Source organism: Pelodiscus sinensis, chromosome 5 (assembly GCF_049634645.1).
Source record: "Pelodiscus sinensis isolate JC-2024 chromosome 5, ASM4963464v1, whole genome shotgun sequence".
Classification (NCBI taxonomy): Eukaryota; Metazoa; Chordata; order Testudines; family Trionychidae; genus Pelodiscus; species Pelodiscus sinensis.
In genome coordinates, this window is record NC_134715.1 from 32,832,102 (window position 1) to 32,849,593 (window position 17,492).

A 17,492-nucleotide genomic window follows, 5' to 3' on the forward strand; every position below is an offset into this window, starting at 1 on the left:
TCTCAGTGCTGTTTATTTCTCAGAAATATAATGCTGTCATTCATTATGTTTAATATCATATTTGTTATCTGAAATAGTAATTTAATACTATAAGAATGTTTCTAGACTGAGAAGTAGTAGTTGCTAAATGTTCATAATAATTTTATTACCTGCAGTTCAGTTGATCATTGATATTATTGGTTATTTTATAGAAGAACTGGTTAATAGAATTGTAGATTCCAAGATCAGAAGGGACTGTTGTGATCAATAGTATGATCTCTTGATACAGACCACAGAACTTCTCCCCTCTCCCCCCCAAAAAACAGTTACTTTAGCAAATCATTTTAGAAAAAAATATTCAATCTTTATTTTAAAATCACCAGTGGTGGAAGATAGACCATTAGCCTTGTTTGTTGTTCCTAAGGTTAATTATCTTCACTGTTAAACATTTTAAGCCTATTTCCAATCTGTATTGGTCTGGGTACAACTTCTAGCCCTGGCATCATGTTAAACCTTTCTCTGCTAGACTGAAGATGTTATTATTAAATATTTGTACTACATATTGGTACTTACAGACTGTAATCAGGTCACCCCATAATCTTCTGTTTATTAAACTAAATAGATTGAGTTCCGTGAATCTATCTCTGTAAGGCAGGAGTTCTAATCCATTATTCATTCTTGTGGCCTATGTCTGCATCCTCTCCAGTTTATCAACATCCTTCTTGAATTGTGGGCAGCAGATTTGGACACAGTATTCTGGCAATTCCCCTCCCCCAGTTTGTGTCATCTGCTTACTTTATCAGCGATGATCTTATGTTTTCTTTCAGTTCATTGATAAAAATATTTAAGAACAGTTCCATGCAGGAACACACTAGAAACACAAACAACCAATGGTCATTCTGAATTTACAATTACATTTTAAGATCTGTCAGTTAAGCCAGCTTTTAATCCATTTAATGTGTGTCGTCTTGATATACTGCATCATTCTCGATTTTTAATAAAAACATTGTGTGGTACCCAGTCAAAGGTCTTATAGAAGTCAAAGTATATTACATTAGCAATAATGTCTTTGTCAACCAAACTTGCAAACTCATAAAAAGAATGTCTGTTTTTTCTCTATTCCATGTACCAGTGTTGACTGACATTAATTACATTCCCTCTTTTAATTCTTCTTTAATCAAGTCCATATCAGCTACTCCATTATTTTGCCAAGGATCCAAGTCAGACTGACAGATCTATAAGTACCCGAATTACCCCATTTATCCTCTTAAAATATAGGCCTAATACAGGTTGAAACACTGTAATCCGGAGTTCCCTGGTCTGGCATAACCCCTGGTTCAGCATTGTCAGGTGACCCTCATGAGAGCACTCATAGGGATAATACCACTCCTCTTCCCCTTTTGCCCAGTTGATCTTTTTTAAATAGTTCATAACCATTCATTCTAAAATTTCAGTCTTGGGAATCATCCCACCAGGTTTAATTAATACCAGTTTTGATGAAATTTGCTCATTTATGAGTGCAGTTTCAGTTCTTCTACCTTCTGATTTGGGGGGCTGGAGAGTAGTGACTGCTGGCCAGGAGCCCAGCTCTGAAGGCATAGCTGCCACCAGCAGAAGTACAGAGGTAAGAATAGCATGGTATGGTATTGCCACCTGTGGCGGGCCCCTCCCGCCTGACCCTCCCACAGGACCTCTTAAGTCCAAGGCCCTCCATCCTGAGTCCGAAGCACAGTTCAAGTCTGGCCCTTTAAGGCAAGGCCACAGCCCTCCATCCTGAGTCCAAAATGCAGTTTAGGGTTGTAACAGGGACACACCCCAGGTAGGGGAATCCAGGCCCACCCTACTCCACCAGGTCCTGGCCCAGGGCCCTGTGAGTGACCAGATAGCAGGTCACTCCCTTGGTGGGGCAATCCAGCCAAAACACACCGAGGTTCTTGGGGCTCCTGCCCTTGGCCACTTCCTACCTTGTTCACTGGGGTTCCTTCCCTTGTACTCGTCCAGCTTGCTGCAGCCTCTGGGCCGGTGTCTCCTTGGTGGGCAGTCTCTGGGGTGCACCAGCTCGCCTCTGCGTCCCCACCGACCTCTTCTGGAGTCTCTGGTGACCCCTGTGCAGGAGCCACCCTTCACGGGTCCTTCTCCTTCAGCTGCCATCCCAGACTGAGTCCTTCCCCAGGCTTTTATGGTGGAGCTACAGCCCGGGCATGCTCGGTAGGGCTGTGGGGGAGGGGCCTTAGCAGCCAGGTAACCCTGGCAGGGCCCTGCAGGCTCAGTGCGAGGTTGCCTCGCCCCGTCACACCACTCTTATTTCTGCACTGCTGCTGACAGGGCACTGCCGTCACAGCCAGGAGCCTGGCTGCCCAGCTCTGAAGGTAATGGCTGGCAACAATACAGTAATCCCCACTCCTAAAATAACCTTGTGGTCCTCCTGCAACTCCCTTTTGGGTCAGGACCCCCAATTTGATTTCTTCCCATTAAAATCTGTATTGTATAGAATAAAAGCACAGAAAAGATCAGACACGCATTTTTCATATCCGTGAATTTGTAGGGCCCTAATAATTTGGTTCCTTGATTAATTTTGTCTCTAACATTTTGATTTTATTCTAAGTAAGCACTCATATCTTTACTCTTTTACCATCTTATTTTGCTACTAGTTTAGCACCCTCTTGCCTACTGTAACCAAAAGACACTATCTGCCTTTTGTGTAGAAGGCCAGCTCTTCAGTTGGTATAAATTTGCATAATTCTCTTGAAGTTAATGGAATTTTGCCAGTTTGCATCAGCTGGCAATCTTGGCCTGAATCCATTATCTTTCATTAGATTTCAGGATAGCTGCATAATTTGCTAGAAAAAAAAAGTTAAGCAAACCAGAAACTCATAGGTGGTTGGTCAGATCATATTTCCACCCATCTTCCCTTCATTAGCTCCTGGAAAATTGCTTTTGATCAGATTTTCCAGCTTCCCGTGGAAACCTACAAGAAGAAAACACCTGGAATGCTCAGATACTTCAGATCCTTCTGTTGTCAAAGACAATATAATTGCAGTTTAAGGAAAAAAATATAAAGAAACCAAGCAAATGACCACGGGACTGGACTCCCCTATCGTCTCATGATACAAACCATTGTTCTGCATCTGTTCAAACCAAATAGCTTTTGTAGTTAGAAATATTTAGGTCAGATAGGACCAATATATTGGGCCAGTAATGGCTATTCCCTCAATTGGTAAGAACTAGTGATGTAAAATCCCATTTAACCTATTTAATTGGGGTGTGAGGGGTCCTCCAGCAGGGTAGTAGTAGACCCCCCATCTGCTGGGGTCAGGCTAGAGTGGCCCCCATTGCAGGCATGTGGGCTGCTCCTTGGGTGCTGGTTACCCATTACCTGGTAACCATTACCTGTTAAGGGTGGTGCTTACCGTGTAACCTCATGAGGTTTAACTGGTAATTCAAAGTAAGGGGTTTATTTTGGAATCGCCCTTCTCTGCCGCATGTAGACGCAGGCAGTTTTTCCGGGCTAGTCAGTTTCCAAAATCGCGACCTGCCTGGAACATGCTAATGAAGCGCGGGATATTTAAATCCCGCCCTTCATTTGCAATTTTGGTCGCCCTCATTAGCCTCCCTAGTTCGAACTAGGGGGCTAGTGTAGACGTACCCTAAGAAAGAATGTAGTACTACAAGAAGTCAAGTTATCTAGAATAGGGATGTTAAAAGGCAGGTATTTAACTAATCGAGTAGTCAACATAAATAGGCAGCCTGGGATGCAGACCCAAACCCTGCTGCGGCTCTGCAATTTAAAAGGCAGTAGGAGCCGGACTCGAGGGCAGGCTGCCCTTCTCCTGCTGCCTTTTAAATTGCAGAGCCGCAGCAGGGTTTGGCTTCACACCTGGTATGCGCTGGGACTGAGCCGGGCTGTCTGTCCAGCCAGCAGCAGCGCTTGTGCAAGGGGGTCACAGTGGGGATTTGGGACCTCCTGCGCACAAGAGCTGCGACTGTGAAGGAACCCCTTTCTCCCCCCCTCCCCGGTCCCTTTCCCAGCTGTCTCTGATTGAGGCAGCAGTGGGAAGGTGGGGATAGGCAGCACAATGGAGATGGTGCTATGGGAAACTGTTTTTTTTTAAGCTGGCTCCCTCCAACACCGGCTCCTGCTCCCTATGCCTTCCCCCCACTGTCTCTGATAAAGAAGCAGCAAAGCTGGGGGAGAGGGAGCGAGGAATGTGAGTAGTTGATTACTCAACTATTCCCTTACATCCCTAATCTAGAAGTAGCTAGCTATCTGAATAAGAGCAGACACTGGAGTGCAATGCCTTCAGATACTAAATATGTCATTTTATAACTTCAGGAAGAAAAATACTAGTCCTATCCAAATATCCAGAATTAATGCGTCAATAGTGTCAGAAGCAATTACAACCTTTTATATCTGCAAAAAGATACTTTGGCTCAAAATATCATGTTCACAGAATTGCTGAAACCTGATGAAGAAGAACAGTGAGCTTCAGTGTCGGGATGTTACATTTAGATTAATTAACTAATCAAATAGTTGATGGAATTTGCATTAGGATTGTAAATGATTAGTCAATTAGTCCCTCAACTAGTCGCTTCCCCTCCCCCCCACCTTGCTGCCTCTATCAGAGACAGGTTGGGAACAGGACCCGGTGCTGGGGGGAGCCAGCTTAAAAGCCGGTTCTGCCTCTCCCCCTCCCCCCCAGCACCATACCTGCAGGGGGCTGGGGAGGCACAGAGGTAGCAGGGACCAGGTGTGCCTAGTCCCAGATGCACCTCTGCTTTTTAAATGTATCAGGAGCCTATAGGCTCCTGATATATTTAAAAGACTAAAGCGTAGTTGGAGGGACCCAGCGGGAGCTGGGACAGCTGATTACTGATTTGTGCAGAGTCCCGGCCCCCCCGCGCACACCAGACATTTAAATCGTAGACTCATAGAGCTGGAAGAGACCTCAGGAGGTCATCAAGTCCAGCCCCCCGTCCAAGGCAGGACCAATCCCAACTAAATCAAACCAGCCAGGGCTTTGTCAAGCTGAGACTTAAAAACCTCTAGGGATGGAGATTCCATCACCTCCCTTGGTAACCCATTCCAGTACTTCACCACCCTCCTAGTGAAATAGCTTTTCCTAATAGCCAAACTAGACCTCCCCCACTGTAACTTGAGACCATTGCTCCTTGTTCTGCCATCCATCACTACTGAGAACAGCCTTTCTCCATCCTCTTTGGAACCTCCCTATCAAATCCCCCCCTCACTCTTCTCTTCTGCAGACTAAACAAACCAAATCCCTCAGTCTCTCCTCATAGGTCATGTGCTCCAGTCCGCTAATCATTTTGGTCACCCTCCGCTGGACCCTCTCCAATGCGTCCACATCCTTTCTATAGTGGGGGGCCCAGAACTGGACACAATAAATGTATTTAAAAGGCTGGTGCACAGCAGGGGGGGTCCTGTGCGAGCTGCGAATCAGCTGTCCCGGCTTGTGCTGGGTCCCTCCTGCTGCGCTTTAGCCTTTCAAATGTATTAAGAGTCCACAGGCTCTTAATACATTTAAAAGGCACAGCCGCAATGGGGTTAGCTCCCGGGTTGGGAGCTAACCCTGCTATGGCTCCCTGCTTATCGATTAATCAACTAGTCAATGGAAAATCTATCGAATAGTCAATTAGTTGATTAAACTAAATTTAACAACTCTAATTTGCATCGACTATTCGATTAATTGATAAGGGTGCCTCCGCCTTCAAAATGTTGCAAGAGCCCCGCTGGCACTTGCTACATTTCAAAGGTGGAAGTGCTGCGGGGGAGCACGGGGCCAGTGGGGGACTGCTTGAGTGTGTATCAGTTTTTATTCTGCTTTGTTCAGTGAAGAACCGCAAGAAACACCTGAAGTTTAAGTCTGCCATTTAGTCTCTTCCTATAAGTAGGCCACTCAGATGATTCCTCCTCAAAACGAGAGAAGTTTTATAATAGTATTAATTATACCTTATTTTTGGTCCACAAAAAAAGAAATTGGAAATTCTTCACTGAAGATATTGGAATAAATAGAATAGAAAAACTAGAATCAACTGTCCCAAGCTTCGAATATCGACATCTAATGATATTACAGTGTTTATACTAGGAGCTACTTGTTGACCCATGTGTCATGGCTCCTTCCCCACTCTGGCATGATAAATGCAGAAGTGGGGGCCAGCAAGTGTACCCCAAAGCCTTATCTACCAGGCTTTGGTATAAAACTTCCCCCAAAATCTTAAAAACCTAGATCTTGGGAATAAAACTTCTGCTGCCACCACTCAAATGTTGATAAAGAAATCAGGGGAAAGATCATTTGGGAAATCTCACTCCTAAAATAAAAATCAGGGCACACAATCAACTACTTCCAGGTTGATAAAAAGAAAAGAAAGAACTTTTATTATTACAACATTATTCCTGTTGCAAGCATAATGACTAGATGGGAAGGTAACAAAATATACTCGTGGAGAAACTCCATGGGCCTAGAACTTAGTTACAGAGAAAAGCCAAAACATCTTTTAAACAGTGCCAGATCTCGGATCCCATACCCAACCCTTAAAACAATAAAGCCTAAGGAAACTACCTAAACTTTACCCTACTTACAGAAAATGAAGAATTGTGTCTTGGAGAGAGAGAGAGAGACATGCTTGTCCCTCTCTGTAGCTGCAGAGAACACACCCAGAGAGACAAAAGGGAGAAAGGAAAAAACCCCAAATTCCTTTGTCCCAGTTTGAAAGTCCTACCTACATTCCTGGCTAGGTGTAGTTAACCTCTTAATCCCCAGGCTGCTGGCTAACCCTCATAATCAGGACACCATGTCATAGAAAATTTCTGAACTTATCTAGAATTCAGAACTCTACTGCTATAAGCACTTTCTTTGAGTTGACCTAGGTCCCACTGTATAACTGCAAGACCCGAGGTCAGGCAATCTACATCTTTGTCTAGGATTGCACTGGAGTAGCCATGAAAGTTTTAAAATATGAGTGTTCGTGTTGCAGTCATATAGGTTTATTGTCCACAATGACGAATACATCTTCTCTTATACAGTTAAATGTTGATCTTGCTGTTAACAGAGGGCAAAGTAACTTTCTCATGGGAGTGATTCTTTGAGATTCCCTTGGGATATCCAGTAGCTTCTGCAGACCTTAGTAATATTTTTGGTTATGGTTTGGATACCAGACAAAATGAAATAATTCCAACAGCCCAATATATTGCTGATTTATGCATAAGCAGAATTTGCGTGTGGTTGTTTATAGAAGAAGATTTGCCAATGACATGTTTAACAACTAAGTTTGTTAAAGCACACTCATGTTTGCCAACCTGCGTAAAGGTGCTGTAGGTCAGCTTTTAATACAAACAAATTGTTTCTTTTAGTTATGCATTTTATATGGTTGGAAAAGTTTATATGTTAATCTGCTGGAATAAATAGGCAATGTGAGCTCCATATCTGAATTGGGTTGACTTTGACTCACCTTTTTGTATATTCAGTTAGTTCTATTGTATTTGCTTACAATTGGAAGAAAAAACTGAAATATAAGACAAAATAAGACAATCAAAATCCAAAAAGATTTTGAAATATCTGAATGATTCCTCTTTTAGCACCAACTGTCATAATATTTGTATATAAGTAGCTGCTGGTATACCTGATTTAAAGTGATACTATGAAGTACTTTAATTTTTTTTAAATATTTACATAATTTAGAAGTTTGCAAATAGGAGTGTAGTTTTTTTTTTGGTTTTCACATGTGGCATTTAAAGGTACACTCTGAGACCAAAGGAAGTTAATGGAGCTTTTTCAGAACCTTCATTAAAAATGGATCCATCTTAAATGGTTTAATAAAAGATTGCTTGGACATTATGAACTTGGCAAATCTAGTTTCAAATCATGTTTTAAACCAGTGTTTCTCAACCAGTGGTACAAGTACCCTTAGAGGTTCTCGAGAGAAGTCTGGGGGCTACGTCAACACAACTGAAATTTGGAGAAAACTGAATTTTTGCTTTAAGTTTTAGAGTGCTTTATTATTTTTGTACTTTTTATACCAAAAAAATGTATTGCCTGCCCAACTATGATTAAGTTGTTTAAACAGATGTGTTGCAATGGTAGAAAAAAATGTGTCTAAAAACTGTAGGAACTGGGGGTACTTATAATTTTTTTTAAAAAGGGGTACTTTATAAAAACAAAGTTGAGAAACACTGTTCTAGACTATACAAATGGGTCTAGCTAACCAGCTGATGTAACTTCTTGTAAAGTTTTATAAAGTCAGTGAAGATACACCAGTGCACACCAGCTGATCAGAAAGGCAAAGTGGGCACAAACTGTTGACAAATCTTTTTTGTAAAGTAGTTCCACTGCGTTTAAAAGGCACCACAGATGCCACATTCAGTTTTTTCCATGAAGCATAAAACTGCATCTAATTTTTTTTGCATAAGTCAGTCATTTATTCACTTTTTTGCTTCTATCCCGGAATCAATTATATTTAAACAGTGTTGGAAATAATTTTTTTCTAGTAAATTTATTTTTTGTTGTTCTAACTGGAAGGTAATATAGCAGCAATGTGCAAAATGTTCTAGATCTTAATAAATAAACATTTCTAGATGACAGACTGGTTGACAGTTGAAATCAAGTGGGAACATTTTAAATAGAGCTCAAACTTAAGGAATAAAATGACTATCACCTATGTAATCAGTCTCTTCCTGTTAAGCAGAGAGCAGATCTCAATATTTATTTAATCTGTGGAGTCAAAGACCCATAAAAAGGAAAATGCTACCAAGCTGCTTGTTATGGATTGTATTTCTAGACAGTCTGGTGAGTGTATTTGTTTTTTAAGCTAAAAGAAAACAAGAAGAAAAGATAACTGCCTTAAATTTCCATTATAAAAGCAGTTACTGCAATGTATTCACTGGTTTTATATTTGTTTCAATAATTGAATAGTAGAAAAAACCCCTTATGTATCTCGTTCTTTGTTTGTGATAAATATTGTGTTAGGCTCTTTTCCTCTCAAGGAAAACCTGAATCTATAACAGATGCATGCATGAGGTAATACTGGATTCAAAGTACAACCCTTATATTCCATCCACATCTTCAAAACAGTGTTCAAATCAGATTTAAATAGTGCATAGGCTTTGTGCTAGTCCTCTGACTTTTTTGGAAGATTCTTGGTGCTTACCACCTTTGAAAATCAGGGCACTTATTTGGATCTGAGAAGGGAGAATTGGGAAACCTTTCTTGATGTACAGCATCTTATTTTAATGACTCAAAAGCATTGTTGTCTCATTCATGGACATGTATCTAATTAAAAAACAAATCAGCCTAAGTTAAAGGAATTATAATATTACTTACTCACTATTAAACATTCAGCAGCCAGGAGCCAAAGATTCCATTTGCAGCTTTAAAAGGGAATGGGGAAGTGCCACATGGAACCCAGGGTCAGGTGGGGATTCCCCAGCTAACCCTGGGCTCCTAGCGGCATGCAGCATAGCATAGAGCCCAGGATCAACGGGGGACTCTGAGTCCCCCACTGACTCTGGGCTCCATGGCTTTGAAATGCACAAAAGTCCGTACTGGGGACTCTTGTACATTTCAAAGCAGACACGTCAGGTGCAGCCTGGAGTCACCGGGACTTCTCGCTGGCCCCGGGCTATATGTAGAATTCTACATTCCTCCTTTGCAATGTACATAAGGGGCTCTTTTACAATTCAAAGGAGGAATGCAGAAGTGCCTGTCGACTAGTCAATTAACCACATTTTAACATCCTTACTTTGCACTTGTGTGTCATTTTCAATAACATGCAGAGTTGAAATGTGCTGAATCAACAAGTATAACAATTGTGCAATGTATAACTTTCAAAGGCTGAGAATTCAGTCATATCAAACCCAGTTTTGCTGCAACACTTACAGAATACTTCTGCTTCAGGGAGAGCTATTATCTGTATTATAACAGCATTAAAAGATAACAGTGTGTGTATGGAGTGTGATTTTTTTCATATTCTCCAGCTAGTGAGAAAAAACTTTATTATTTTTGTCTCCAAGTTAAATAATAGAAAGTCACTAGGGCTAGAAAATGTAGGTGAAAGTTTCTGAAAGCCATGGGCAACTGTGACACTGTGAGCATACAATATAAACAAACAAAAGGCACTGTTGCTCTCATGGTAATGAGTGCACATCCCAAAATTCACCATCACAATTGTTGGAATCCTCAACTGAGAGAGTCAGGACTCTCTGGCAGAGATGGTGGTTCTGGACAAAGGTTTGAGGCATGTTGGTGGGAAAGGTTGTAGTGCTGCTACACAAGTTGTGCTGTTGTGTAGATAAGCAGAGGAGGTTGACATATAGAACTCTGAGTCCTTTATGACTATTAAATTCACAAAAAAGAAAAAATGAAATGAAATGGCTGCAAGCGTGTTAAAGTTCCAAAGCCTGGAACGACCCGTGTTTCAGAGGACACTAAGTTCTGGTTTCCCTTTGCTGTTGAAGAGCATGTATAATTCAGTAGTCATGCATCAGTATCTTGCAGGAGGGTACCAGGTGTATTGTCCTTACCTGACATAAGCAGGTGACCCCTGACGTGTGACGTGATTGGTTCCCGGGGAAGTGTCACAAGTCGGGGGCATTGTAACTCAAACCCTCATTGACAATAGGCGCTGTCATAAATGTGGGCTGAGGACGTAAGTCGGGTTTTCGGCCCCTTCCACACTTTAAAAAATAGTTGTATGCGTGGGAAGTTGCAACTCGGGGGTTTCCTGTAACATAAGGGCTATAAACGTATCAGAAGAAATTACTCGCCTACCTGTATAACCAGATGGAAGGAGAGAAGGGAAAAGAGAGAGAGAAAAAATTAAAGCCTAACAAGAAACTAAACACAACACCTTCTTCTTTCTAACTAAATGGCTGTCTTCTTCTCAGTAAATGCCACTAAAAAGACTTTGCCATGGTAATCTTTGGCATCGTTTTATCCCAAACACTTGACAGTGTTATTAAGTAACATTTATTTTTCAAGCTGTAAACCTATGGTTCTCAGATTGTGGGTTGGGAGCCCAAAGAGGGTTGCAACCCCATTTTAATGGGATCACCAGGGCCAACATTAGACTTGCTGGGACCCTGGGCTTAACCTGAAGCCTGAGTTCCATCCTCACCCAGGGCAGAAGGCTTTGAATTGTGGGCCCCTCTCCCCCATCCAAGTAATGGGGCTTGGGCCAGTCTCCTTAGGGGTCATATATTAACTCTATTGTCAGAAGGGTGGTTGTGGTGCAATTAAGTTTGGGAACCCCTGTTCTGAACTACTTGGGATTGAAATCTGTTGAAGTAATTGTTTTCTTTTGTCATTTCAGCTATGAAGACTTACACTCCAGTTTTCATTCTCCTGTGGGGTGCTGTCGGGATAGCAAGGGCTGCCAAAATTGTTGTTGTGCCGCCAATTATGTTTGAAAGCCATCTGTATATTTTTAAGGCCGTGGCCTCAGCCTTGCATGAGCAAGGTCACCAGACGGTGTTTCTCCTCTCTGAAGGCAGAAACATCCCTCCATCTAATCATTATAGACTCCAGCGTTACCCAGGGATCTTTAATAGCAGCTCTTCGGATGATTTTCTTCAGTCCAAAATGAGGAGTATTTTCTCTGGAAGACTTACAGCACTGGAATTGTTTGACATCCTGGAACATTATTCTAAGAACTGTGACATGATTGTGGGCAACCAGAATTTAATGCATGTCTTGAAACAGGAAAAATTTGACCTGTTGCTAGTGGATCCTAATGAGATGTGTGGGTTTGTTATAGCTCACCTTTTAGGTGTTAAATATGCTGTTTTTTCCACCGGCCTTTGGTATCCAGCAGAAGTAGGTGCTCCAGCTCCTTTATCTTATGTTCCAGAATTCAACTCGCTTCTCACAGATCATATGAACCTTCTAGAGAGGATTAAAAACACAGTTGTTTATGTGGCTTCAAGATTTGGAGTCAATTTTTTGGTACTGCCGAAATATGAAAGGATAATGCAGAAACACAAGGTGCTACCAGAGCGATCGATGAATGATTTGGTACATGACTCCAGCCTGTGGATGCTGTGTACTGATATAGCCCTAGAGTTTCCAAGACCCACTCTACCAAATGTTGTTTATGTGGGAGGAATCCTCACCAAACCGGCCAGTCCTCTACCAGAAGTAAGGTTTGCTGAGCTTTTTGGTAATTTTTGTAGTATCTGAGTGGATCTCTAAGATGACTGTTACTTCTTAATAAATTTGAGATCTATTTAAGTTAAATTGTAACCTAAAATCTTAAAAATTTAAAACTGCTTTTGTTGTTGTTTCATACACAATCAAATTAATTGGAAACACACAGAACTTTGGAACATAAAGGTGGGTTTTTTTTGGATGTAGATGGTCTTCTCTATGCTTTTTCCTGCTTTGAATTAGATGTTTCATGATACAGCAGAGGACCACAGTGTAAGATAGCTAGACTGTTATGGAAGTCCTGACATATGGCTGTTAAATGGAAGTCCTAACTAAGAGCAAATGAAAGTAGCAGAGAGATAAATGTGATCAATGGATCATTTTATATACAGAGATTTCACTGATCTCTGATTTCCAATTTTATTATGTTGGTGTGTAGTCTATTATAAATTATTGTCTTCTGATAGCCAGGGCCGGCTCTAGGTTTTTTCTGCCCCAAGCAAAACATTTTTTGGCTGCCCCGCCCCCTCCTTTTTGTTGGCTTTTACATGTTTGCACTTCGCAATTTTTTTTCTTTGTTTTGGTGACAGAGACAAGATTTCCAGCTTACACAAAGCTCTTTTTCAAGAGTGGGAAATGTACCTTAAATCTCTACTTTATTGTTCTTATAGAAATAGGCTACTTTTTAATTGTGGTTTGAATGCATGAAAAACTAACAACACAAGTAGTTTATATTTCCTTAACTGACTACCAAATATAGAAGGGAGAACTTGTGCCACATCTAAAACTCAAGTAATTTATGGCTATACTTAACCAATCTTCAAACCAATTACAATCAGCTAACAATACCACTATGTTTAAACATACTTGTCAACCAATTATGATAACTATAGCACATAAGACATCTAAACTACATGAATAAATAGTTGTATTGTTAAACTAGATTTGTTTTAGAATGCAGTGGCTACTTATGTGGCTTTAACACATCTATGTTATCAGATAAACTGACTACAGTGGGCGTGAATGTGCACATTATTTTTGTGTGTCCATCTTTTTAGTTGCCATTATATATTCAAGTTTATGAGGTGTTAGAGGGAGTGGAGAGTTGCATGTGCCCAATTCAACTATATATGGAATGAAGCTTGCCTTAGAGACATCAAACACAAAAGTTTACCCAGATCAACAAAGTTTAATTCTTTAAATAAATATCTATGAAACATGTAGAACAGTTAATTGTGTGTGTGTGTGTGTGTGTGTGTGTGTGTGTGTGTGTGTGTGTGTTGGATCCTTGTTTGGTTCTACTTCTACTACAAACATGAACAACAGAAATATACTAGGAACAGACTTCAAAGGGTCCGTGGGGTTGAGGCTGTCAGGGGCTGGGGCCTGCGGGGAAAGGCCAGGGGCTGGGCCAGCGGGCTGAGTGTTTGTAGGTTTGCCAAGTGTCCAGTATTTTTTATTTTTTTACCAGACAGGAAGCGAAAATACTGGACACATGGCAACCTTAGGCAGAAAGGGGGCATCTTACCTGGGATTTCCATATGATATAGGCGGAGGGGTGGCTGATGGCTTCGAGTGGAGAGGCTCTCAGAGGAGGTAGTGGCCGCCGGGGAGGAGCAAGACTAGGAGACGGGTGGCCAGCAGGCTCCGGGCCCAGGTGCACATGGTGCCAGTGCTGTCTGCGCAGCCGCGGCATCTCCCGTGGCCCTATAAATCGGTGGGGTGGGGCTAGGCATTGCCGGGGATGGGGAGGAGCAGGACGGAGAGGAGACCGGGGCGGCCAGCAGGCTCCAGGTGCATTGGGCAGCAGCCATTTAAATCGGCGGGGCAGGGCGGGGCTAGGCTTTGATGGGGGAGGGGAGGAGCAGGAGAGGAGACGGGCGGCCAGCACGCTCCGGGGCGCATTGGTGCTGCCAGCTGGCTGCCCACGGTGTTTCCCAGCTGCAGCCCTTTAAATCGGCAGGGTGGGGCAAGGCATTGCGGGGCAGCACTGGCTGCTTACCTGAAATGCCGCCCCTGGCAAAGTGCCGCCTCAAGCACCTGCCTGATTTGCAGGTGCCTAGAGCCAGCCCTGCTGATAGCTAGGGTAATAGAGGATGTCTGTTTTTTTTGTTTTTGTTTTGTTTTTTGTTTTTTTGAATGAATCAGAAAAGTTTGTAGCAAGACAAACAGCTCACCAAATAAGTGCTATTCGGTGTCAGTGTAAAAGTTTAATGTCTGCATAAAATAAATTACCACCACAAATCATAATAAAGCTGAATATCATACAGAAATAATGCCAGTGCTAGAGCCAGGATTGTTTTTAGCAAAAGGATCACAGAAACCTGAGAGTTCACACTTAAGTTTAATTATTAGAGTGCTTCATGTGCTCTTCACACATGATATCTAGGTATGTCTCAGTAACACCATGATGACTGGAAGATATTCAAGGAGCTGTCCTGTATATAATGATTTACATATGCTTTGTCACCTGTGGTTCAGGACTAATCTCTTCAATGAATGGATTCTGCTGTGTGGCCAGGAGAGAATACTGGTAATTGGAAGAATACTGAATTTCTGAGGCGGAATTTAGTATTCCTGTTGTCATTCCTACTTGCTACTGCCGTGGAACTAGTATATATAAAGTTGGAACTGCAGCATAGGAAACATGGTCAGGGATATCTGGATTGAAAACAGAGCCTTATATAATGGGTTATGTTGATAAGATGTTGTATAATAGCCCTGCATCAAACAAACTATGATTTCTGGATATTGTAAAAAGCTAATGAAACACAGCTTAACATTTTTTAATATTGCTTCAGAGCTCATATATGTAAACTATTTTAACATATCAGAAGACTGATTTAAAGAGCCATTTTGAATGTCTTAATATCTTTTAATGTAGTCAGAGCAGGACAATTCCATAGTCAGTGAGCTCAGCTTGATTGCAGACAGAGCAGCAAGCAGTTTAGCTCAGGATCTCTGGGAGGGGGAGACTGCCAGCCATGAGTGTTGATTGATGGCCCCAGTTTGGTCACTGTCTCCCAGCACAGGAGGCCAGGGGAGCATCTGCTTATGCTAGTGGTTGGGCTTCAACTGAGCCCACAGCTCTACCCTTTATATTTCCAGCCATGCCCCTCTGCTTCTGGGGGGTAGGCCAGGAGTGGTACAAAGTAAAGTGATGTGGTCTTCCACTTTCCAGATCAGATAGGAGTCAGCCCATCTCACTACACTGAGTCAGTCAGGAGCCACGGGACTACTGTCTGCCAAATTGTTTTGGAGACCTGCCCATGGGTTGTGTCCACAGTGAGTCATGGGAACTGGCATACAAGCTAGTAATAGCTGTTGCACAGTGGTAGCCTGGAGGTGCCAGCTGCTTGGTGGCACCACAGGTGTGTGTTCTAGATCTTTGAGCCTTTGTGTTAGGATCCAGTGTCCAAATGTGTGTTCTTAAATATGCTCTTATATATTCCATCTTTTAATGCTCAAATGTAGATCCCAATTTAGACATGTACATTTTGAACATTAGTTGCTTGAAAATTCAGATAAGGCTTGTTTCTTTAGCTGGCAGAAAGATTTGATAGTGAAAGCAACTCATCTGTGATCTGTTACAGGGGGATCACTAAATTGTGAACTCTGAACTTCATGCAGAAAATTATAATACATGTGCATTACATTCTTCATTGTGTCATTTCACAGTCCCCATGCTGTTCAGAGGTACAGAAGGCCAAAATGAACAGACCATTCATATGAATGCAACAGAATCTATCTATCTAAGGGTAGCCCCCCAGTTCAAATGCCTACATTAGCCCCCCAGTTCGAACTAGGGGGCTAGTGTAGACATACCCTAATTTAGAACTAGATGACAGCTAGAATGGGCATGTTTGCATATAATATTACAAGGGAGGAAAAGGGTGCATTGTGAAGCTTACTTCAGCCAGAATTTTGAGATTTGGGTAACTTAAGTCAGGTTATTGGGCTAAACGTTGCCACATAATTAATGTGGGCTTTATTGATATATTTATTAGATCTAGGATAATCCTTTTGCCTCTACAGACATTGCATCTGAATCAGTACAACCGAATTGGTCCCATTAGTTGATTCCCACTATATGTAGTAATGGTTTAAAAATAAATGAATGACCAGATTGGCGTTGCAATATGCGAAAAATTGAATCCGTCCTCAAAACTGGGTATATAAAACAACTCCATAAACAGTGTCTGAGTGAGGGTGACTGCTAATGATAATCACTTATAGAATCACATATGCATATAAGTGTATGTCTGGATCCATTTGGTTCTCAAATGAAAAAAAATACTAATTCTACATACTGTATAATACTTCAGTTGCTTGTAAATGTGGCAAATATGGGCTCAGTAGTAAAGCTCTAGTTGGCATACCTGTGGGTTGGGGCAGGACATGACATTTTGTTGATATAGACAGCCTGTTACTAGGTGCAGCCAGGGACTCATATTAATTTACTTTCTTTCCATGCTATGTAAAGCTGTACATTCTATCTAGTTTTGTTCATACCAAGTAAGTAGAAGTACTGAGAGGATTTGGAAAAGGATATTTACTTTTATCTAGTTAATTTGAACAAACATAGCTAATAGTAAATTATGCCATCCTTGAAGGTCTTGACGTAAAATACATAAAAGAGGTGGCAGACTTGACCTGATTATGTTAATTGGACGACTTTTGTACTCTCCAGTGTTTGCATTCCTCAAGGAACCTTTATTACAGAATAGTAATTAAAGAAAGTTTTGCTGGATGGCTGCCTAATGGCATGCCTCTTACTTGATAATATTTACATGCAAACCAGCTACAGTGAGTTAGGCGTCTTAAGACTTCTTTAAGAGTTCAATGGAGAGTTATATTTCAGTAAGATAAAGCACGATGCCATCTGTGAAAAGAAAAATTGTATGTTCTATATTGTGGATTGTATTTGGTGAGCAAACAGAAGAGATGACAAAGAATAATATTTCCTCGTGCTGTTCTTTTAAAGAGACGATTTCTGATTGGAAAGATTCAAATCAATACATTCATATTTGTATGATTTGTCTATTTGTCTGTATAGTTTCAAATAACTCAATTGAATGCTTCTTCTGTATCTAAGGCTAGATGGAGATTGCCTTTATTTATTCGATTACTGTAATGAATGATTATTGATCACTGAAATTCTGTTTTCTGGTTTTCTTTAGAATACATCCAGGTTGGTCCATGTGAATTTATAGCAATAGGATAGAGACAGATATATTGGTAAAGACTCTTGCCAGTATTTTGTCTTAATGAAGTGATAATATTGGCTGGTATGTTTTACAGCCTTCTGATTTTTTTCTTTTTAAAGTAATAAGTTTATATTGCTTCCCAAACATGAGT

General features: G+C 41.3%; 1 protein-coding gene across 2 annotated transcripts in view; it reads left to right on the forward strand.

Moving 5' to 3' along the window:
• LOC102457655 (2-hydroxyacylsphingosine 1-beta-galactosyltransferase-like) overlaps nt 1-17,492 on the forward strand; it is an 82,668-nt gene that overhangs the window by 22,029 nt on the left and 43,147 nt on the right. For both annotated transcript variants that reach the window (XM_075929804.1, XM_075929805.1), the window contains exon 2: nt 11,302-12,125. In XM_075929804.1, the coding sequence (XP_075785919.1) occupies nt 11,304-12,125 (822 nt within the window). In that variant the 5' untranslated portion in view covers nt 11,302-11,303. The remainder of the gene's footprint in view (nt 1-11,301; nt 12,126-17,492) is intronic.